The following is a 20,127-nucleotide window of genomic DNA, read 5'->3' on the forward strand; positions in this document are numbered from 1 at the left end:
CGCATATGGCCCTTGGTGAAAAACGTTGAAAAAAGTTTGGACACCCCTGCTCTAGATTATGGGGACAATGGTAGCAGTTCAGAAAAGTTTAAATATATTTGAAAATTTGTGAGATTATGTCTGATTTAAATCATGGCATAAGAAAATGTAGTATTTTTCCATTCTTAATATCAAAGACAAAAATAATTGAACTTATGTTAAAAAGAAACAAAAACACCTAAAAAAAAAACCCATGAAAAGAAAACAAGGAAGATAGTGCATCAAACATGAATAGTGAAAAAAAATACATTTAGAGAAGAATGGAAAGATATATTTTTATGTTCTTTAGTATTTTCTAAATTTGTAATCAGAAAATATGTACATATAAAATAAATGTTCTTAGCACAATAAAATATACATGTATACAAGTGTATGTGTATATTATACTCACACACATATATTTTCAATTTTTCAAGGTCCAGATTGACAGTTCTAGTAAAAATAACACAAACTAGACATGAAACATTCCAGAAGGTGGCTGAAAAACATTACTATATATTTACTCCAAATTATTATTGTCTGGTGCAAAAATGTATAAACTTTGGTAGAGCTGACATTTTCAAAGTAAATTAAATTGGGGTTGAGACTGTTTATAGTTTAGGCAGCACTATAAACTGCCTAAAGGAAGTACCTTAAATGCTTTAGCAAAATTCCTCCATCTTCACAAAGTATTTTTATTAAAAGCCTGAAAATGTGTGCTCACAGTCAAAGGAGTGCAGGGCTGTTTTAGATGAGATTCATGTGAAAGAGAAACTGGGGTTCTTCATCCCCTCAGCCTTTTCTGAGAGCACAGTCATGTCGGATGTGAGACTATTCTAGAATAATTGAGACAATTTTATTGCTGGGATGGTTCTTGGGTTTTCATTATTCTGCAGGGGATCCTCAAAATTTCAGGACCCCCAACCAGATCTATTTCAACTAGCTCACATCTGTCATTTTAGAGATGGCATCAATTAACAGCGATTATCACCATAATGCCACATGCTCACAGGGCACTTTCACTAGAACCCTCTCACTGAAGGAAGGAGAGGAGGAAGGGCAGGCAGAGAAAAGGGTAAGATCCTGAGACCTTTTGTAAAAGGCACTGCTGAGACTCCTACGAGAGTCATACCTTCCCTCTCCAGTCTGAATTCTGTCATCATCACCCCAAAGTGCCTTCTGGGTAAGGGTGGCTCAACCATTGTTGGTGACATCAGTTCCAAATCAGGACATGACGTGGCAGGAGAATGTTGGCTCCCTTCCCCATCACTCTGCCCAACAGCGCCACAAGAGAAATGGAGAAAGGGAGAGTAGGGGGACCACCTTCCCCCCAAAGCTCATCAGAAGCCCATCCCAGGGAAGGAGAGATCAGCTGGCCCCATTTCCTCCTGCTATTAGCTGCCTGGATGCAGACAATAGCACTGCTGTGTGACAGCCTGGTGGCTGGAATGCCCACGTGGCGGAGGGAGCAGGAGCTCACAGTCTTGGATGAGTCACTCTAGGTTGGGCAGGCATTATTTAAAAATCTGCTTGTGTGCTTCTCTGATTATATACTAACAGACACCAGGGGCAGGTGTTGGGGGAGGAGCGGGCAAACAAGTAAACAGGCTGGGGTGTGTATTGGGTGGCAGGAGGAGGCAGGCTTGGGAAGAACATTGTTGCCAGTAGTCCACAGAGCAGGGAGTCCTCAGGTGGCTGGGCCGGCTGTAATAAATGCTGTCACTTATTGACGGCATGTACACTAAAGATCCAGTTCACAGACACTGCCTCTTCATGATGTAATAAAAACAGATTTCCATATTTCAGAGATGGTAATAGAAGCTCTGAGAAGTTAGTGACTTAGTTAACAACCCAACCAGGATGCAGCAGAGTGGGCATACTCCATGAGAGTATGTGTATATTATACTCTCGCCCTCCAAAGGTAGGGAAATGCCCACCTGTTAGAGTCCCCATGTCCCCAACAATCCCTTCCAGGTCTCATCCTCTGCTCCTCTTTGGCCCAAAACTCCCACCATGAATGAAACATCAAAGGCTAACAGGCAATTATCTCCAGAATATCTTTGTGGAACTGTGTAATCAGTGAACTTACTTGGAGCAGGGCCATTCTATGGAGAGGTTCCGAAAGAATCCAGCTGACTATGAAGAGCCCAAGATGTGGGAGTTGGTGATAAAGGTGAGGAGCAGGTGGAGGCCCAGGCCTAGGAACCTGGGAACAACACCAGTGGGATGGGCTGTACAGGGGGCCCCAGCTGTGTGGGGAGGTGAGAGAGGAGGAGAAAGTGTAGGAAAACTATCCCATCCTGAGAGGAGGCCCCAGGTGCCTGCTTGTGTGCTGGGGGATCCTAAAGGACCAGCTTCCTAAAGCAGGAGTGATAAAGCCATGATTTTGCCCTTCCACCTCTGATACATGCCCACTATTAACATGACAAATAGGCTTAGTATTTATGATAGCATCACCTTGGGTTTTATGGGGTCTTTTTGCTCCATAAACTTGACCCACTTTCATATAGAGCTTGTCATTTCCTACTCACAAAGCTGGCTGCGGGGTACCTATAATTATCATCATTTTATAGCTGGAGAAACTGGCCCCAGAGAGGAAAAGGAGGATGTGTTGGGAAACAGAGCAGTCCCAGGTGCCTGCTCACCGAGCCCACTGTTAAGATCATCTTGGAGAAGAATTAAGTTTGAGTCGTACCTCACCCCGACTAAGCCTTCAAAACTCACCTGGGCTTGCTCTTTGTACAAGATCTAGGTGCCCGCACTTATTAGCTTTGTGGCCAGTCAACTCTTTCCGCCTCCTTTCCCAGCTGTGAATTGGGACAGTAATAACGTTTGCTCTAGAACAGTGCTGTTCAATAGGTAATTAAAAATTTTGTAGCAGTCTAGAAGACATTAAAAAAGTTAAAACAAGTGAAATTAATTTCAAAAATATATCCAAGATATTATTCTGCTATGTAATCAATTTACAAAATCAGTAATGGAATAATTCACATTTCTTAGTCATCCATGGAATCCTCTGAGTATTTTACACTTAAAGCACATCTCAATTCAGACTACACACATTTCAACTGTTCCATAGTCACACGCGACTGACTGGTGCTGACAGACCTGCACTGCCCAGCTCTATAAGGATGCTGTGAGAATGAGTTGATATAATGTGTGTAAGGCACACTTATTTTGGCTGACGCGTGGCTGTTATATTCACATTCATCCCCCCTCCCTGACACACACGCACGCGGAATTTTCCACATTTAAGTGGCTTTTACGTGGACCCAAGACACAAAACAGATATGAGACAAATCCAGCGCCGAGTCCCTTTTCCTAGCCGCTCCCAAACCGACCATCTTCCTCACATATAGAAGCGAAAAGCCGCCCACCCTGCCATCCTAGCTTTCCCTGAAGACAGCTGCCTGCCCATCAGTTCTCACCGGGGAACCCCCACTCCTCCCCATCTGCCGCCCCACCCGGTGCTCGTACTCGTCTCGAATTCCCATCCGGAATAGAAGGAGAAGGAAGCTGGGAATCCAGGACCCTAACCAGGATGCAGGAAACCTTAGCGAACAGCTGTAGTAGACCCCACTGAAAATTCTGGGCTCCCTACTCCAAAAGGGTGCTCCATGTCTCTCGCCCTCCTCGGGGAGGCGAGGACCCTGTTTGGAAGCAGCGTCTCCCCTGGTCCCTGGACCCAGGTCTCCAGCCCCTTTAAAGGGATCCAGAGTGGACGCGGTAGGGTGGGATGCCACATTCCTGTGCATGGTCGGGCGGCTGGCTTGGGTCGGAGGCCGCGGGATGCCGGGGCTGGACGCCCTCCGCGGTCCCAGCGGGCGCGGCGACCGGCCGGAGCGCCCCCGCACCTCGCACCGCGCCCCGGCTCCCTCTCGCGGTGCCGCAGTCCCGGGCGCACCGCCCCCCTGAGCTCCGCCCACCATTACGTCACCGTGGGCCGGGAGGGTCAGTCAGTATAAAAAGAGGAGCTGATGGGCGGTGACAAGTCTCAGAGCTCCGAAGTGTGCCGGTCCGCGCCGCGCGCACAGTTCCGAGGGCCAGCGCCTCCACCCGCTCTGCAGCCGGCACCATGCGCGAGATCGTGCACATCCAGGCGGGGCAATGCGGCAACCAGATCGGCGCCAAGGTGGGCGCGCCTGGGAAAGGGGCCGGGAGGGGGCGGCGGGCCCCGAGATTGCGGGCCAGGACCGGGGGTAAGGGGTGGCGGCGGTGGCCAGCCCGCTTGGGTGGCGCATTCTTCGCGCGGCAGCCGGGCGGGGCCCAGAAACCCACACAACCTGCCACGATGAGCTCAGCGACGCAGCTGTATATGCCTTTAATCAAGGCCCTTTTAAAGTTCGTAGTGTACCAACCCTTCTGCAGTATGTAGTGGGCATATCTCTGGGTATATTAGCCCATGAAATTTGGATAGAGACTGCGGTAATATTAATACACTGGCCTCACGTGGAAATTAATTTGGATATTTTTGTCTATAGTTTGAATGAAAAAATGCAGTGTCACTGAGGTGACAGATGTTACAGAGACTACTCCTTCCTTGGACTACAAAACAAAGATGTTAGATAATTTCTCGAATAAGAGCACCACCCAGATGTGGTATATAATATAATGCCAGTCTGGCTTCCTGTCTGCCAGGCAGCAGGTGAAAGCTGCAATTGTAACTGGGGCTGCAATTACCGACAGCAGTATGCGAAGCAGGAGCAGGCATGGTACATGGGTGTGGGCCGGCATCCGAACAAGGACATGGTCTCTGTCAGAACAGCCATATTGCCCACCCCAACCTCCCCACCCCCTTCTCTGCTGCAAATTCATAATAGAGTCTGCGCCCTCACCAAGGCTAGCTCCATTCACTGCCCCAGTCGTACTCCCAGGCTTCTGCCTGCCCTTATCCCTCGCCATCCCCTGCTGTGCTCAGTGGCCAGAGGCAAGTGTGGATGTCAGTGGTATAAAACTGCACTGTGTGGAGGGCTAGCTGGGGTTTGTGCCAGAAGACACTGATTCCTAAGGCAGCCACAGGGGGAGATCCACCTGGTCCTCAGTCCTGCCAGGACCCATCTGTCAGCTGGGATGCTGCAGCATCAGCCCTGCCTGGGGGTGACAGCCTCCCTGGCAACCATGGCTTCCCCAGAAGGAGATGTGCTGTGGCCACCCTTCTCCTCTGTCAGTGCCCCTCCCAGCTTTTCAATTGTTGCCATAATATGGCCGCTGCTCTGCGGATTTCCAAGCCCCTCAGCAGCAGCTGCTGGAGGAAGAGAGGCGCACAGCTATCTGGTCTGTCTAGCACTCTTTAACTGTCTGACCACGATGGCCACTCTTCCAAGGACACGAGAAGAAGAAGTGGGCCATCCTTTCTGATATTTAGGATGCTAGGCCATCACGTGGTTTTGTTTCTTTTTTTCAATTTCCAGTTTTGGGAGGTCATCAGTGATGAGCATGGGATCGACCCCACTGGCAGTTACCATGGAGACAGTGATTTGCAGCTGGAGAGAATCAATGTGTACTACAATGAAGCTGCTGGTGATTATTTGCATATGGTTTGCTTTTCAATCAGTCTTGCTTTCCATACTGTGGCAGTTGCAATGTACTAGAGACATGCAAATGACAAATAAATGCTTCTTGCATACATTTTAAATGTCAACTGCTAAAAAATACACTCTATGGTTCCTTAGGACTGCTGCATGTTCGCCATGACTAAGCATGCCCATCAGTTCCTTTTTAAAGCAGAGAAGCTCCCCTATTCTCGTACTCTTGTCTCACGTGCTGGAACTTTCTCTAATGAATTCTGCTGTGAAAGGCACATAGAGTACTATCTAGTCTGCTTCCTTTGCCAACCGCAGGTCTAAGTCCAGCTCTGTTCCCGCAGGAAACAAATACGTACCTCGGGCCATCCTTGTGGATCTGGAACCAGGCACGATGGACTCAGTCAGGTCTGGACCATTCGGCCAGATCTTCAGGCCCGACAACTTCGTGTTCGGTACGTAGTCATGGTCAGTGGCGACTGGCTCAAAGAGTCTTCTTCCTAAACACCGTGGAAACCAGAGTTCTTAGGGCCGAATGCCAAGGTGGACACTGCGTGACCACAGACAGCCCTGAGTCCTGACCTAACTCCACCTTGTCCACGGGCGGTAACTCTAGACAGCTCTAAGAACAGTGTCAGCCTGCAGAGGGCTGCTGTAGCCCTCCTACTACAGAGCCGTCTGTGAAGGGGAAAGAATAAAGAGAAGAAAAAAGCTTCAAATGAGTTCATAGGCAACTGGTAATTTGAGAGGACTGGTGACAACAGGTAACCACTTCAAGAAGCAAAGGCCAAAGGCACAGTTTATGACCAGAAGTGAGACAACTGCTTAGAGCCCGTGTTCTCTTCTGATCTCGCTGTGCCTTTGCCCTTGCCTGTCAGTTGGACCTAATTTAAGTATTTATATAATGTCTTTGTTCTTAACTAAAAAGCAGTTGGGATTTGTTAAGCCATCTTCTTGTTCAATTAATAATTTCATTTGAACTCAACTTGCTTATTTTATCATGATCGCTTGTGTTTTTGAGGTCACTGATACAGAATATTTATCTGTAGGTGAGAAAAGGTATCTAAAAGAGTAGAAGCTCCAATTCCAAGATTGGTCCAGAGTGAAAATGGCAGAATTTGGAATTCCTTATGCTTTGGTGTATAATATTCTCCTTTCCCTCTGGCAGGCCAGAGCGGGGCGGGGAACAACTGGGCAAAGGGCCACTACACGGAGGGAGCTGAACTGGTAGACTCAGTCCTGGACGTGGTGAGGAAGGAGTCAGAGAGCTGTGACTGTCTGCAGGGCTTCCAGCTGACCCACTCGCTGGGGGGCGGCACCGGGTCAGGGATGGGCACGCTGCTCATCAGCAAGATCCGGGAAGAGTATCCCGACCGCATCATGAACACCTTCAGCGTGATGCCCTCGCCCAAGGTGTCCGACACGGTGGTGGAGCCCTACAACGCCACGCTCTCCGTCCACCAGCTGGTAGAAAACACAGATGAAACGTACTGCATTGACAACGAGGCGCTGTACGACATCTGCTTCCGCACCCTGAAACTGACCACCCCCACGTACGGAGACCTCAACCACCTGGTGTCGGCCACCATGAGCGGGGTCACCACCTGCCTGCGCTTCCCGGGCCAGCTGAACGCCGACCTGCGCAAGCTGGCCGTGAACATGGTGCCCTTCCCGCGCCTGCACTTCTTCATGCCCGGCTTCGCCCCGCTGACCAGCCGGGGCAGCCAGCAGTACCGCGCCCTGACGGTGCCCGAGCTCACCCAGCAGATGTTCGACTCCAAGAACATGATGGCCGCCTGCGACCCCCGCCACGGCCGCTACCTGACGGTGGCCGCCATCTTCCGGGGCCGCATGTCCATGAAGGAGGTGGACGAGCAGATGCTCAACGTGCAGAACAAGAACAGCAGCTACTTCGTGGAGTGGATCCCCAACAACGTGAAGACGGCCGTGTGCGACATCCCGCCGCGCGGCCTGAAGATGTCGGCCACCTTCATCGGCAACAGCACGGCCATCCAGGAGCTGTTCAAACGCATCTCGGAGCAGTTCACGGCCATGTTCCGGCGCAAGGCCTTCCTGCACTGGTACACGGGCGAGGGCATGGACGAGATGGAGTTCACCGAGGCCGAGAGCAACATGAACGACCTGGTGTCCGAGTACCAGCAGTACCAGGACGCCACTGCCGACGAACAGGGGGAGTTCGAGGAGGAGGAGGGCGAGGATGAGGCTTAAGGACTTTTCAAATACATCGTGCATCTGCAGTAAACTTCTGTTGTCCTGAGTCAAGCATGGTCTATTTGTACACTATGGTGCTCAGTGTTGGCCTCTGTCAGAAATTCACACCATTCATGTAATAGTGTGGAACTAACTCCTTTAAACATTACAGTATTGTCTAAGGTATCTATACTAATTAAAAAGCATGTGTTCAAAACCTCTTGTCTCTTTATTCTTCCACTAAATACTTATGGACTCTCTTTCTGGGTTTAGAAATTTTTAATAGAATTTCTAAATGTTTTAATTAATACGCTTTCTGCTGTTTTTGTAAAGAGAGATAAAAAGACATTTTTTTCATCTTCACTGCCCCAAAGTATTAAAGTAAAGGAATCCAGTAAACGTAAGGGAGTAGAGATTTAAGGATAAAGCAAACCTTCCTTTTGCTGTAGTTAGAGCAACCCTGTGAAAATGTAGAATTGAGGACCTTCTACATCTTTAGATCCCTTTAACCAATGTGATAAATACAAATAAAAAGAACAGTGAATGCCTGTGCCTCTCAGATAAAAGTTGTATTATCAATTCAAGGTACCCTGAAACAGTCATGAACACTACAAATGCTTCATCTAAGATTTATTTGCAAATAAAGGAAATCACGATAGGAATTTACTTTTTAAGATAATGGCAGAAATTCACAACTTAATGTTAAAAAATAAGATTTAATTTTCTTAGCTATTAAAGGTTGAGAATGTTTTTAGTATGTCATCGTTCATATTGGATTAGCAGCAGTTATAGGGAGGAGTGGAAAGCCTAGAAGGCAGGTGACCGGAGGTGACACGGGGGTGGATTTCAAAGGCAACAACAAGCCCTACGCTAAAGAATCGCCAGGTCATATAAATCACCAGGTCATATGTTCTCGGAGACATTTTCATTGTAAAAAATCTTCTGCTAATTTGTTGAATTCATTTGCAAAACGTAAATGCAGGTTGTGCTTGCCTTCTGGCATCAGATGCAACCTACAAAGAAAAAACTTATGATTAGCATGCCATTTAAAACCTCTTACCCGCCCTGACATTTCATGAAAATCTAAAGTGAAAACCTGCCACATTTCTTTTCCTGACTATAATTGGGGAGAAAATATAAGGTACATAGTATAGACTTTCCGTGAATATAGACTTGACCGAAAGCCTCCTGGAGTTTACTTGTATGAGTACCCTGGAGGTTGACTTGACAGTAACAGAACACACACACAAATGGTTGTTTAACTGTAAACCTGATTGACAGTGGGGGATATGATTTGATGGTTACCTAAAAAAAAAAAATCCATTTTAACAAGGTTAATTTTAAGAGGTTGGAAAGATGATAAAATACAAACAGTCCAGAATCCATTGATAGGAACAGGTGAGTTTCTTGCGTCATCTATGTCATGGGAAAACCCAAATCAGTTCAGCTACCATCAGCCTGTTCAAGTTGCTAAATCACGGTTATTTTTGGAGGATTGAATAACTAAATACAAGCCACTACACCAGGGCGAATAAGTGTTCCTTAGGACTGTGAGAATGGCAGAAGCCTGCATCAGCAACCCTTTGTTCTGCAGCGATCACTACGTCTTGTGTGGCAAACTTCAGTGTCCTCATAAGGCTTCTTCCTTTCAATAGGGTTTTGGTCAAACATGACTAGTTTGCAATTTCTTTAATAAAGGCAGCCTTCTCTGAATTCTGCATTTTATTTACTGGCTATAAAACTGCAGAAATAAAAGTTTTAAATAAAGCTTCTAGGACATAAGTGCAAGTTTGAGCTGTTTTGTCCACAATGACATTTGGACATTAAAAGGACTATATCGGGGCAAAATGCCAGTTACGGCATTGCCTAATTCTCTGATCTTTCACCACCTGGGGGCGGAGAGCTCTGAGGACCTCAGTGAGCAGTAAGGAGGACTTGTGGGGAAAGGGCACTGGGGGACAGAGCTGTCCTTGGATGGTGTCAGACCTCTTGCAACTCAAGCACATGGGGGTGGGTACTGAGGTAATCAAGATAATCTACTTGAAAGGAGGATATATTATTGGCATCTTTCTGAGGCTCTTGGGAAAGTTAATAATGCCATTTATAGTAACTAGAATATTCCAAATTCAATTTTAATGCTGTTCAGAAAAGAAGGGCATGCTGTACCATCCCCAAAGATGGGATCCCAGTTGCCCTACACAAGGAACAGGGCGGAACAGGGCTTGTGGGATGCTCAAGGCCTGTTTTTTTGTTTGTTTGTTTTTTTAAAGATTTTATTGGGGAAGGGGAACAGGACTTTACTGGGGAACAGTGTGTACTTCCAGGACTTTTTTCCAAGTCAAGTTGTCCTTTCAGTCTTAGTTGTGGAGGGCACAGCTCAGCTTCAGGTCCAGTTGCCTTGCTAGTTGCAGGGGGCACAGCCCACCGTCCCTTGCAGGAGTTGAACCGGCAACCTTGTGGTTGAAAGGACACGCTCCAACCAACTGTGCCATCTGGGAGCTCAGCGGCAGCTCAGCTCAAGGTGCCATATTCAATTTTAGCTGCAGGGGGCGCTGCCCACCATCCCTTGCAGGACTCGAGGAATTGAACTGGCAGCCTTGTGGTTGAGAGCCCACTGGCGCATATGGGAATGGAACCGGCAGCCTTCGGAGCTAGGAGCATGGAGCTCTAACCCCCTGAGCCACCAGGCTGGCCCCAAGGCCTGTTTTTAACACATTGCTTACGGATCACGAGAATCTTCGTTTTTTTCTGAGCCATGAGTTAAGGACGGATAACGAGAATTTCAAAAGATTGGGCAGAGAGCAGTGAGAGGCCAAGACAGGGAGGTGAGAGTGGCGATAGGGCACCAGCTGTGAAAGTGCCTACACAGCGGGCCCCCAAGGAAGACAATCCGGCCAGGCTCTCAGGAGATTTGGCTACACATTATCTGGAGCCCATAGTGGGAAGAGGAAAGAAAAAATATCACACACGGGTGTGTAAAGTGTGCGCATCAAAAAAAGTGAGAAGTGAAACTCGGTACATATGCAATTTTTGCCGTGTCCCACTGCACAAAGGAAGCTGCTTTCTGCAGTATCACACCAGGAGGGATTACTAACATCATAGGTGAGTAAATCCTAAAAAATTCCATAGAAAAATAATAAATGACATAGAAGCATTTACGCTTTAAAGAGAAGAGTGCATTTTAAAGCAGTTTCTTTTAAAAACCTGCCGGAACAGAGGGGTATGAGGGATTTAAACCCCGCTGTACGCAACGTGTTAAGAGACAGAAAGAACAAACTGCCAAGGATGCTGAAAGGTCTCAGAAGGGCACATCTAGGCTAAACCGCATGCTCTAATATGCGCTAAGCTGGATTTGGAAGCAGGGACCCCAATCTGTCCATCTTGCAAGGCCTCCTTTGTGGATAGCCACGCTGGATATCACGTGCCCCACCCCATTTCTATGATTGGTTCAGATTCCCAATAAGGAGGGAGAAACACCAGCTGACAATCCCTCGTTTTTAGCCTCAGTGTTGACTGCACTCTTCCTATAGTAATCTCTAGGTCTGAAATAAAAACTAGGCCTCCTTCATTAAAAATATGGGAAACCTGTTCTGAGGCATCTACATTCAGAACTGCACTGAATTATGATGGATGGACAGAAGGATGAGGGTACGAAGAAAATTGCTCTTCTCCTTGATACCTTTTGGGGGTCATTTGAAGGTCACTATACTTAAAGCCTATTGTGTGTTCATCTTTTGGAACAGTACCACACTAGACTATATAGCTGTCAAAGTAATGTAGCAACTCCACAGCTGACCTAGACTCTCAGCCAAGTAACAAGGATCTAATCGCATGCCCCATGGAGAGTGGTTTTCAAACAATCACATTTCCCAGGAACATTAGTAGGAACCGCCCCCCAATGCCAAACACATGGTTCAACTGGAAGTGAAGGCGCCTCCGAGAGGGTAAACGAAAGTTCCTATTTGCCAGGGCAGGCTCCTCTTTGCATCTGGCACCTTTAGAAAAAGGGATGTGATTCTAGATCTTTTGAGAAATTAAAAAGTCTGACCTCACAGTATAAATTCAGTGGTCACTTAACTTGTGTTTGATAGAGTCCTTCTGGGATCTCACTGTCTATGGGCAAGGTAGCGAAGGAGAAATTATGTTATGTTCCTTTCCTCAGTCTAACCTCCAGCTTTTCAAATAAGCTCTGAGAGCCACAGAAAGGAGCAAGGCCCTAAGCAATGTGCTGTAGCATTTTTCCTCCTCTTTGGATGTGACAGAACTCTAAATTATTTTATTTACAAACCCATGAAGTTGCTGGTAAATCTGTGAGCTTTTCTGTTTTAATTGAAAACCAAAGTAGGCTGCTGGTTCTTTGTACCAGCATCTCTTCCATTATGCAAAATGGACAGCAATGTGGCTAATAGGGACATTGTCACTTTCAGGCAGTCCTTTCAAGGCCATCCAAACCTGGTTGCCAATAATAGCCCCTTTTAATTTTTTTAATTCTTTATCCTCTGCTCCTTCTAGAAAGCCCCATCTAAGAGAAAGGTAATGATGGGTGGGTCACAATCTCCTTCCAGTAGTGGTGATGTTGGGGGGCGGGCAGGACACAATGGACAGGCTCCCGTCAATCAGCCCAAGAGCTGATGAGGCATTTGGAAACCAGGGCGGGGCAGACCTCTTATGGAGAAGTTCCTTTTCTCAAGTAGAAGCTTGTCTTAAGCATTAGGAAGAAACAAAACTGCCTCAGAGGCTGCTTTTTCCATAATGCTACAGCTTGGAGTGTACTCCTTGGCTGTCAGGATCTGCTGGATCCTTGCTTCCAAGTGGGGTGTGGAGAAGAGAATCTTGCCAAATCTGCTGGGACCTAGTGGAGGCCTTTGGACTGGACTGGAAGCTTTCTTCTGGTCACAGCAGAATATAATTGCAAGTGATATCACAGGGTTAAGGCATGGGCTTCACGGAATCAAGCATGTCCAATGTAACCAGTGTGGGATCTGTCTGTTATACCACCTCCCTAAGCTACAGTTGCTCATCTGGAAAATGGGGACAGTGATAGTATGTACCCCACAGGATGGTTCTGGAGATGAAATGAGATAATGCATGTTAAGGCACATAGCACAGGGTCACTGGGAACACAGTTAACAGTTAATAAACATTTGCTATTATTTTATTATTCTATTTATATTGCACTTTACAATGTACAAAGTCCTACGAAGGTTCTAATTATGTACAGCATATTAATGAAATTCTGATTGAGAGCACAATTTATTTACATTTAGTGGCTAACTCAATCAACTCCAATTGGAAGATTCTTACCTCAAGAGAGATTTTACAGAAGGTCATGGATAAGATTTGTCTAAAAAGGATGCACCGCCACTCTCTCTGAAATACAAAGGACTCAGCTTTGTGAGGACTAGGTTAATCCTGTAACCCGGCCAGAGTGAGTCTTGAACTGACTGCTCTCCCTGTAGCTGCAGCAGCAAGCCGGTAGAGGGGAGGAATTAGCAGCAGTACCTGGGCAGACGAGGAGGTGGAGAGGCAGGGTATACCCCCAAGGCTGGAGGTGGTCTAGAAGTGGAAACTGAGGCAGCCATCCAATTTTCAGTGTCTACCTACCCCCAGAAACCTGGCTCACTTTACTACAGAGCTGGAAACGAACCTTTGCCCACAGCATGAAATCTATCTTACCTAGGCCACTTCACTTCAGTCCTGCTCGTGGTGTGGCTCCTGCTGGCCTGCCTTGGAGGCTGGGGCTCTTACCACAGGTGGCTAGACCCGAAGAGCCCAGAAGCTACAGAGACCTTTCCTCCCTTCTGTGATTCAGACAGAGGACCCATCTAGTCCACTACCTGGGTAGCCCAGGCCGCCTGCTGGCACACCTTCCCATGAGGCCACGACCTCTGTGCAGAGTAGCACATGCCTGTCACCCCCCATTATGACGGTTGGTTTAATGTGTCAACTTGACTAGGCCACAGGTGCCCAGATATTTGGTCAAACATTACTCTGGGTATTTCTGTGAGGGTGATTTGGGTTGAGATTGACATTTGAATCAGTAGGCTTGAGTAAAGCAGATTGCCCTCTCCAGTGTGGGTGGGCTGCATCCAATCAGTTGAGGGCCTGAACAGAACTAAAAAGCTGACCCTCCCCTGAGGGAATCAGTAAGACAGAACTCCTCCTGCCTGACTGCCTTTGAACTGGGATATCAGCTGTTTGATGCCCTCAGACTCAAACTGAAACATCAGCTCCTCCTGGTTCTCAGGAAGACGCAGGAACTACACTGTCATCTCTCCTGGTCCTCCAGCTTCCTGACTCGGCTCCAGCTTGCTGACTGAGAACTTGGACTTCTCAGCCTCTACAACCACACGAGCCAATTCCTTACTCCTTATAGAAAGCAACCCCTGCCCTCCCTCCACCACCAGCCGTGTGTGTGTGTGTGTGTGTGTGTGTGTGTGTGTGTCCTATTGGTTGCTCTTCTGGAGAACCCTGACTAATACACCCATACGCCTATACTAATATTGGTGCTGAACACTGGGACCGAGGGCAGCTTGCCTCCAATCTACTATAGCTGTACCCTGGCTATGTCCTGGGAGCCCTCATCACCTGCACCCAGTCTGGCATTCCATCCACAAAAGTGGCAGCTACTGTGTACTGAACTCTTACTAAGTCTTAAATGTACAAATACTCATTTCTCAAAAATTACTTTGAGATAATAACTATTATTACTCCCATTTTACACACAAGAAAGCAGAGGTACAGAAATATATGGACACTGCTGCAGGACATAGTGAGGGACAGAGCCAGCAGTCAAACTTCTGTCCAAGTCCCGCCCACCACATTACGAGTGCCGCCAGCATCCCAAAATACCAACTCTGCCCTCCAGACAAAAGTCCCCTGTAGTTGACACTGGTCCCAGGTGCCACTCTGCACCCATGGAATTTGCCCCTTGTTCTTTCCTGCCTGGTCTGGCTCTTTGGCCTCAGCCCCAGAACATGCACTTGGACTCCACACTGTACTTTCTGAGCCTGAGTCACCAGTCAGTGACCCCTGGCCACCCACAGATGCTACGCCCTGTGTGCTTCCCTTCCTCTCACATTCTGTCTTCTAACACATACTAGGCTGCATCTTGGGGTAGGTGTTGACATGATCGATGGAAGGAAAATTAATCACATTCTAACAGCTATAAAAAGGTATAAATAAGGAGCCATGTGGCCTCAGATAGATGAGTAACTGGAGGAGGAGAAGGCAGAGACATTTGACTTGCAACCTGGAGGATGAGTATACTTGGCCAGGCAATGAAGTGGGTGACCGGTAGAAAAGAATTCCAGGCAAGGTGCTGGTCATTTGCAGCTGGGTCTGAAATCCACATCTTGACCTCTGCTGGGCCTCTAATTCCTGAGATCTGAGCATCTCCTCAGAGACATACCATTATGGGCTGAACTGCACCCCCCCAAAAAAAAAATTTATATGTTTAAGTCCTAACCCCCAGTACCTCAGAGGGTGACCTTATTTGTATATAAGTTTTCAAAGGGGTGATTAAGTTAAAATGAGGCCCTTAGGGTGGGCCCTAATGCAATATGACTGGTGTCCTTATGAGAAGAGGAGGTTAGGACACACACACACACTAAGAGGAAAGACCATGTGAGGACTCAGGGAGAAGGTGGCCCTCCACAAGCCAAGGAGAGAGGCCTCAGAAGAAACCAACCCTGCTGACACCTTGATCTCTGACTTCTAGCCTCCAGAACTGTGAGAAAATAAAGTTCTATTATTTAAGCCGCCCAGTCTGTGGTGTTTGTTATAGCAGCCCTAGCAGACTAACACACATAGTTAAGGACACATATGGCCCAACAAGCTGTGTCGTCATATCCTCTTCTGAGATGGCTGAGCCCCACTGCCTCCCAGGGCTCATCCACCCCAACCCCAAAAAGTCTGCTGGGTGCCAACCTCTGCTCAATGCAGATTCTCTGAAAATGAGCTGGAGATGGCCTCATGGGTGATGCATGTCTGGTAACAGGAGACACCCAACCAGAGGCTGGCTGGCTAGATAGGTGTTGAGTGACATCAGTGCTTTTCAGTCTAAGAGGGAGGGCTGGACCCGCAAGAGACGCACAGGGGCTGGGTCAGGACAAGGAGAAGCAAAGGGGCAGGATATGCTCCCCATCACTGTTATAATCAGAGCAGCTCTTATTTTGTTTTATAGATATGTTTTATAGACTTCTGCATAAGAGTTTGTTAGGAGGAAGGGTTCAACTGCTTAAAAACAAATTGTAAAACCAGTGAACTTGAATGATCTCTAAAGCCTCTTTGCTTCTAAGAGATTCTGTCATTCTTCTCCCACAAAGAAAGAAAAGAGAGAGACAAATTTGCAAGAGCAGGAAGCATGCCTGCTACACAACCCCACCTTTCAATAATCTCCTTCTGAGCAGAGAAAGGCATTGGTTTCATACACGAGATCTATTTGTTGGTAAAATCTTTGAAGGGATAGGCTATGTCTTTAGTTATAAATGTACTTGGCAAGGTAATGAAACACCAAGTTCATTGGCGCTTGCTTCCCTGTTGTCAAGTGGTGTGGTGTACAGAATCACAGTATGACTTTGATGCTCAAGGAATCCACCTTCCTTTTGTGGGGTCCAAAATAAACCATCCCATTCCAGGTAAGTTCATGCCCAACATAAAGGGCTGTTTTAGCAAAGGAACGTAGTAGGTGTAAAGTGCAAGCCACTTTAGACAATCATTGCTAGCAACACTTTACCTTCAACTGATTTGTTCCAAAGAATACTTCTCTAAGAAAATGACCTTCCGCAAAATATTCTACTGAAACAATTAACATCAGAACAGTAAGGGAATATTTTTCTCCCATATTGATGTATTCTGTTGCTAGGAGATGGGTTTGGAAAAGAAGTCCTACATTCAACTTTCTTGCAGACTGACTTTTATTGAACCTGGCTCTCCAAGCGAACCCATGCATTTACTACGAGAGTCAATGTGCAAACACCTGTCATTTCTGAAGCTAGGAAACAATTAACCAGATCAGCAAGTATATAATCCAGGTATCTTACCATCATGTTAAAATAAGAGTATGTTTGTGAGAGGCAGCTGTGCTGTGGGGGAAAGCATGCTATTAGGAGAAAAATAATCTAGAAAAAACAATCTAGGATTTGTCATTTATTAGCTACGCAACCTTGGATGATTACTTAGTGTCTTTCATCCTTGATTTTCTCATCTGTAAAATGAGGACAATATATTTTTCATAAGTTAGTTGTGAAGTATAATTAGATACTGTATGTAAAATGTATTTTAAAATATAAAATTCTATATGGATATAGAAATTATACAGGTTTACAGTAATTATAGTTCATTGTCGAATAAGAAGCAGGGCCCCTACATTTAAAACTTCTCTGAAAAATGTGTTTGTTAAAATATATTATGGAATAGTAATAGCATGATTAGAGAGTAGTGGAACTGTTTTGGAGTCTGCTGTTTTCACTGCTGCATGAGGGAGCCCTCAGGACAGGGACAAGCACTCGCCACCTGGGCAGTGCTGGCCCACAGCAAGCATCAGAAACTGAGTCATGGAGGGAAAGGAGGAAAGAATAAGGGTGGGAGGGAGCAAGGAAGAAGGGAGAGAGCAGGTGAAGGAGGAAGGGTTTTCTTAGGCCACTAATAAAGCCAATTTCAGAAGAATTCCACAGAATTTCTGAGATGCCCTGGGTAATGACAGTAGCTCTGGAATTAATATATAGTCTCTGAACATGTCAAGGCTCACTTGGATGTTTATTTTCCAGTATGTTCGTTTAAAAAAAATAAATTAGGTCACTATCTGCTGGTCACACCTCATTTTCTCCTTCAGGATATGCATCCATTAATGGCATATGAAAGAAATACTGAATTTATTTAACTTTGAATTTTCATTTTGATATATAGCTGGCTACATATTTTGGCTGGCAAAAGCTGGCTCCTGTGTTAGCCAAAGAATTTAAAATATCAATTTCTATTCACTCCATACAAAAATGCACGGGACTGAAGAACAACATTTCTGCTGACATGTCTTACAATGTTCTCTGACATCCAAAGCTGCTTAGCAGAAACAAAAACACAGAGAACAAGAAACATGTATCTATTTAATCAAGTGAGCTACCAACACGGCTTGATGCATGTTGGTATTTTGTGATTCTGAATAGCAGGTTTCTCATCTGGTGTGTACATATTTAAGGCTGAAATAACACAAAAAGTTTACAATGTAATTTTAAGTGGGAAAAAGGCAGGAGTCAGAGTTGAATATAGAACATGATTATTTCTACGTTTAAAAATACTGGAAAAAGAAACACAAAAATGCTAATAGCGAGAGAATTTAAATGGGTGGCAAGCAAAAGGCGATTTGTTTTCGTCTTTTGATTTTACAAATTTCCTTTATTGGTAGGTAGTGCTTTTATAATGATAAACTAATCAGAAAATTCCCAAATTACATAAAATTGTTTTAGTTAACAATTGTTTAAGTCCTATCAATAGATCTAAACTGGCAGGAATGTTACAGAACAGAGAACACTCGTATTACCACACTGCCTCCACAGCAACAAGTCACTTATCTGAGAATTCCTTTCCTTTTCATTACTGGTTACCCACAAATTAGGGCTACTTGTGCTCCGTATTGCCATGGCACCCTAAATACAGTGGTACTACTACTTATTGACATTGGCAAAAGGGAGGCGGGGGTATACCCTAAAAACCCCAACCTTCATGTTTCTTTTCCTTACTATAGCTTCTCCCATTTCCTTCCGAAGCCTCGGAAACATAGCACTGAGGCAGAGACTGGACTTACCGGGACCCTTTCACGTGCTTATGGATGAAGTCGGCATGAAAACGGGGGACCATAGGATCCTTTGCACCATGTACAATTAAGGTGGGGCACTGAACCAAGGGCAGCAAGTGCCGACAGATATTACCTGAAAGACAAGTGCAGGGAGAGTCGCCTTTAATGCCAGCATTCCACAAGGAAAGAGAGCTCAGGTAAGTTCTGCTTCTCTTTGGACTCAGTGTCCCCATCTGGAAAGTGGTTTGGATTAGATGGGGTCTGAGGTGCCTTCCCGCTCTAACATTCTTTGGGTTGCCTTTTCTGTGTCTTCCCTGTTTTGTTTTGTTTTGTTTTTGTTGTTGTTTGTTTGTTCTTTTAAAGATCTACTAGTGAACAAGCAATTTTGCCTGATTTAAATTCATAATTCGTGTAAAACATTAAGAAAAACACTGCCCCACCCCCAATTCTTTATAGTACATAGATGAAAAATGATGTTTGCAAAATGATGGTAGATGCTTGGCATCTGCCAAGTTTTTCCTGTGAAATAATGTCTTAAGCGGTCCTTGGGGTCCCAGCTAGCCCTCACAGTGCATATACCTCACAATGAAATTACAATTTACACGTGGTAAACAAGCTTCTCTTCGTCCCTCCTGCCTCCATGACACTCCTGACTGATACTTCTGAGAGATTCTAAGATCCTCACCCCCATCTGTAGCAACATTTCTAAGGCAAATAAGGTACAGCCTGGGTTCCAGTCCTGTCCTGCATCTCCTGCCTGTGAAGTCTTGGCGGTTCCTTAGGCATTTGGAGCTTCATTCAAACAGGGATTAACCATAGTCCACTGGGGTGGTCACAGGCTAAAAAGAGATGCCATAAGTCAGGTTCCTGGCACCCAGCAGGTTCTCCATAAAGCCAGCTCCTTCTTCCTCCTCCCTTCCTCTGCCTGTGTCAAGAAGAAAACCTGTAGTTCTGAGAAAGCTGGGAGCCACCAGGGGGTGGGTTTAGGCACCTGGCCTCTCCCCTCCTCTTCAGTTGCAGGCTAAATGAGAAGGTGACAGGCTGACCAGGGAAATACTTCTCTAGGTCTCTGGAACTTCCCTCTCCTACCCCGGGGATGAGCTGTACCTGCCAATTGTACACTCAGGTGATTGAAGCTAGTATTACTGAGCACTCACTGATGCAAACTGTTGAATACTCGTGGGACACTTATAGTAGTTACATGTTTTAAGTCATTTAGTATGCACCATTATTTGTAAATCAAGTACTTTTATGAAGCACTTACTCTGTTCTTGGTGTTGTAGAAAAGCTGGACATGTATAACCTCATTTAATTCTCATAACACCTTTATGAGGTACTTATTATATCTCCAGTTCTCAGACAGGAAATTGCACCTTAGAGAAGCTAAATCTGCCTGAATCCATTCTAACAACAAGCCAAGTAGCAAAGCCAGAACTGACACCCAGGCCTGTCTGACTAATTGCAAATCTGTGCAATTAATCCCTATGCTAATCTGAATATCCATAAGCTTGAGTGCACGACCATGGAAAGGGCTCCTGTCAACTCAATTAGCACAGAAGGGAGATTAGTAGGTTACTAACA

General features: G+C 45.9%; 2 protein-coding genes across 3 annotated transcripts in view; one reads left to right on the top strand and one right to left on the bottom strand.

The window, feature by feature from the left end:
- The first annotated feature begins 3,992 nt into the window (after positions 1-3,992).
- LOC141572164 (tubulin beta-2B chain-like) lies at positions 3,993-7,968 on the top strand. The gene is made up of 4 exons (XM_074335290.2): positions 3,993-4,150; positions 5,430-5,538; positions 5,885-5,995; positions 6,709-7,968. The coding sequence occupies exons 1-4, from the start codon at positions 4,094-4,096 to the stop codon at positions 7,767-7,769; spliced, it is 1,338 nt and encodes a 445-aa protein (XP_074191391.1). The 5' UTR covers positions 3,993-4,093; the 3' UTR covers positions 7,770-7,968.
- Positions 7,969-8,366: 398 nt separating this feature from the next.
- BPHL (biphenyl hydrolase like) overlaps positions 8,367-20,127 on the bottom strand; it is a 37,939-nt gene continuing 26,178 nt past the window's right edge. For both annotated transcript variants that reach the window (XM_019752370.3, XM_074335291.2), the window contains exons 6-7: positions 18,556-18,679; positions 8,367-8,764 (exon numbers count right to left, since the gene is read on the bottom strand). In XM_019752370.3, coding sequence (XP_019607929.1) covers positions 8,677-8,764; positions 18,556-18,679 — 212 coding nt within the window. In that variant the 3' untranslated portion in view covers positions 8,367-8,676. The remainder of the gene's footprint in view (positions 8,765-18,555; positions 18,680-20,127) is intronic.

The sequence above is a fragment of the Rhinolophus sinicus genome, chromosome 14 (assembly GCF_057876585.1).
Source record: "Rhinolophus sinicus isolate RSI-liver-muscle chromosome 14, RSI-T2T, whole genome shotgun sequence".
NCBI classification, from domain to species: domain Eukaryota; kingdom Metazoa; phylum Chordata; class Mammalia; order Chiroptera; family Rhinolophidae; genus Rhinolophus; species Rhinolophus sinicus.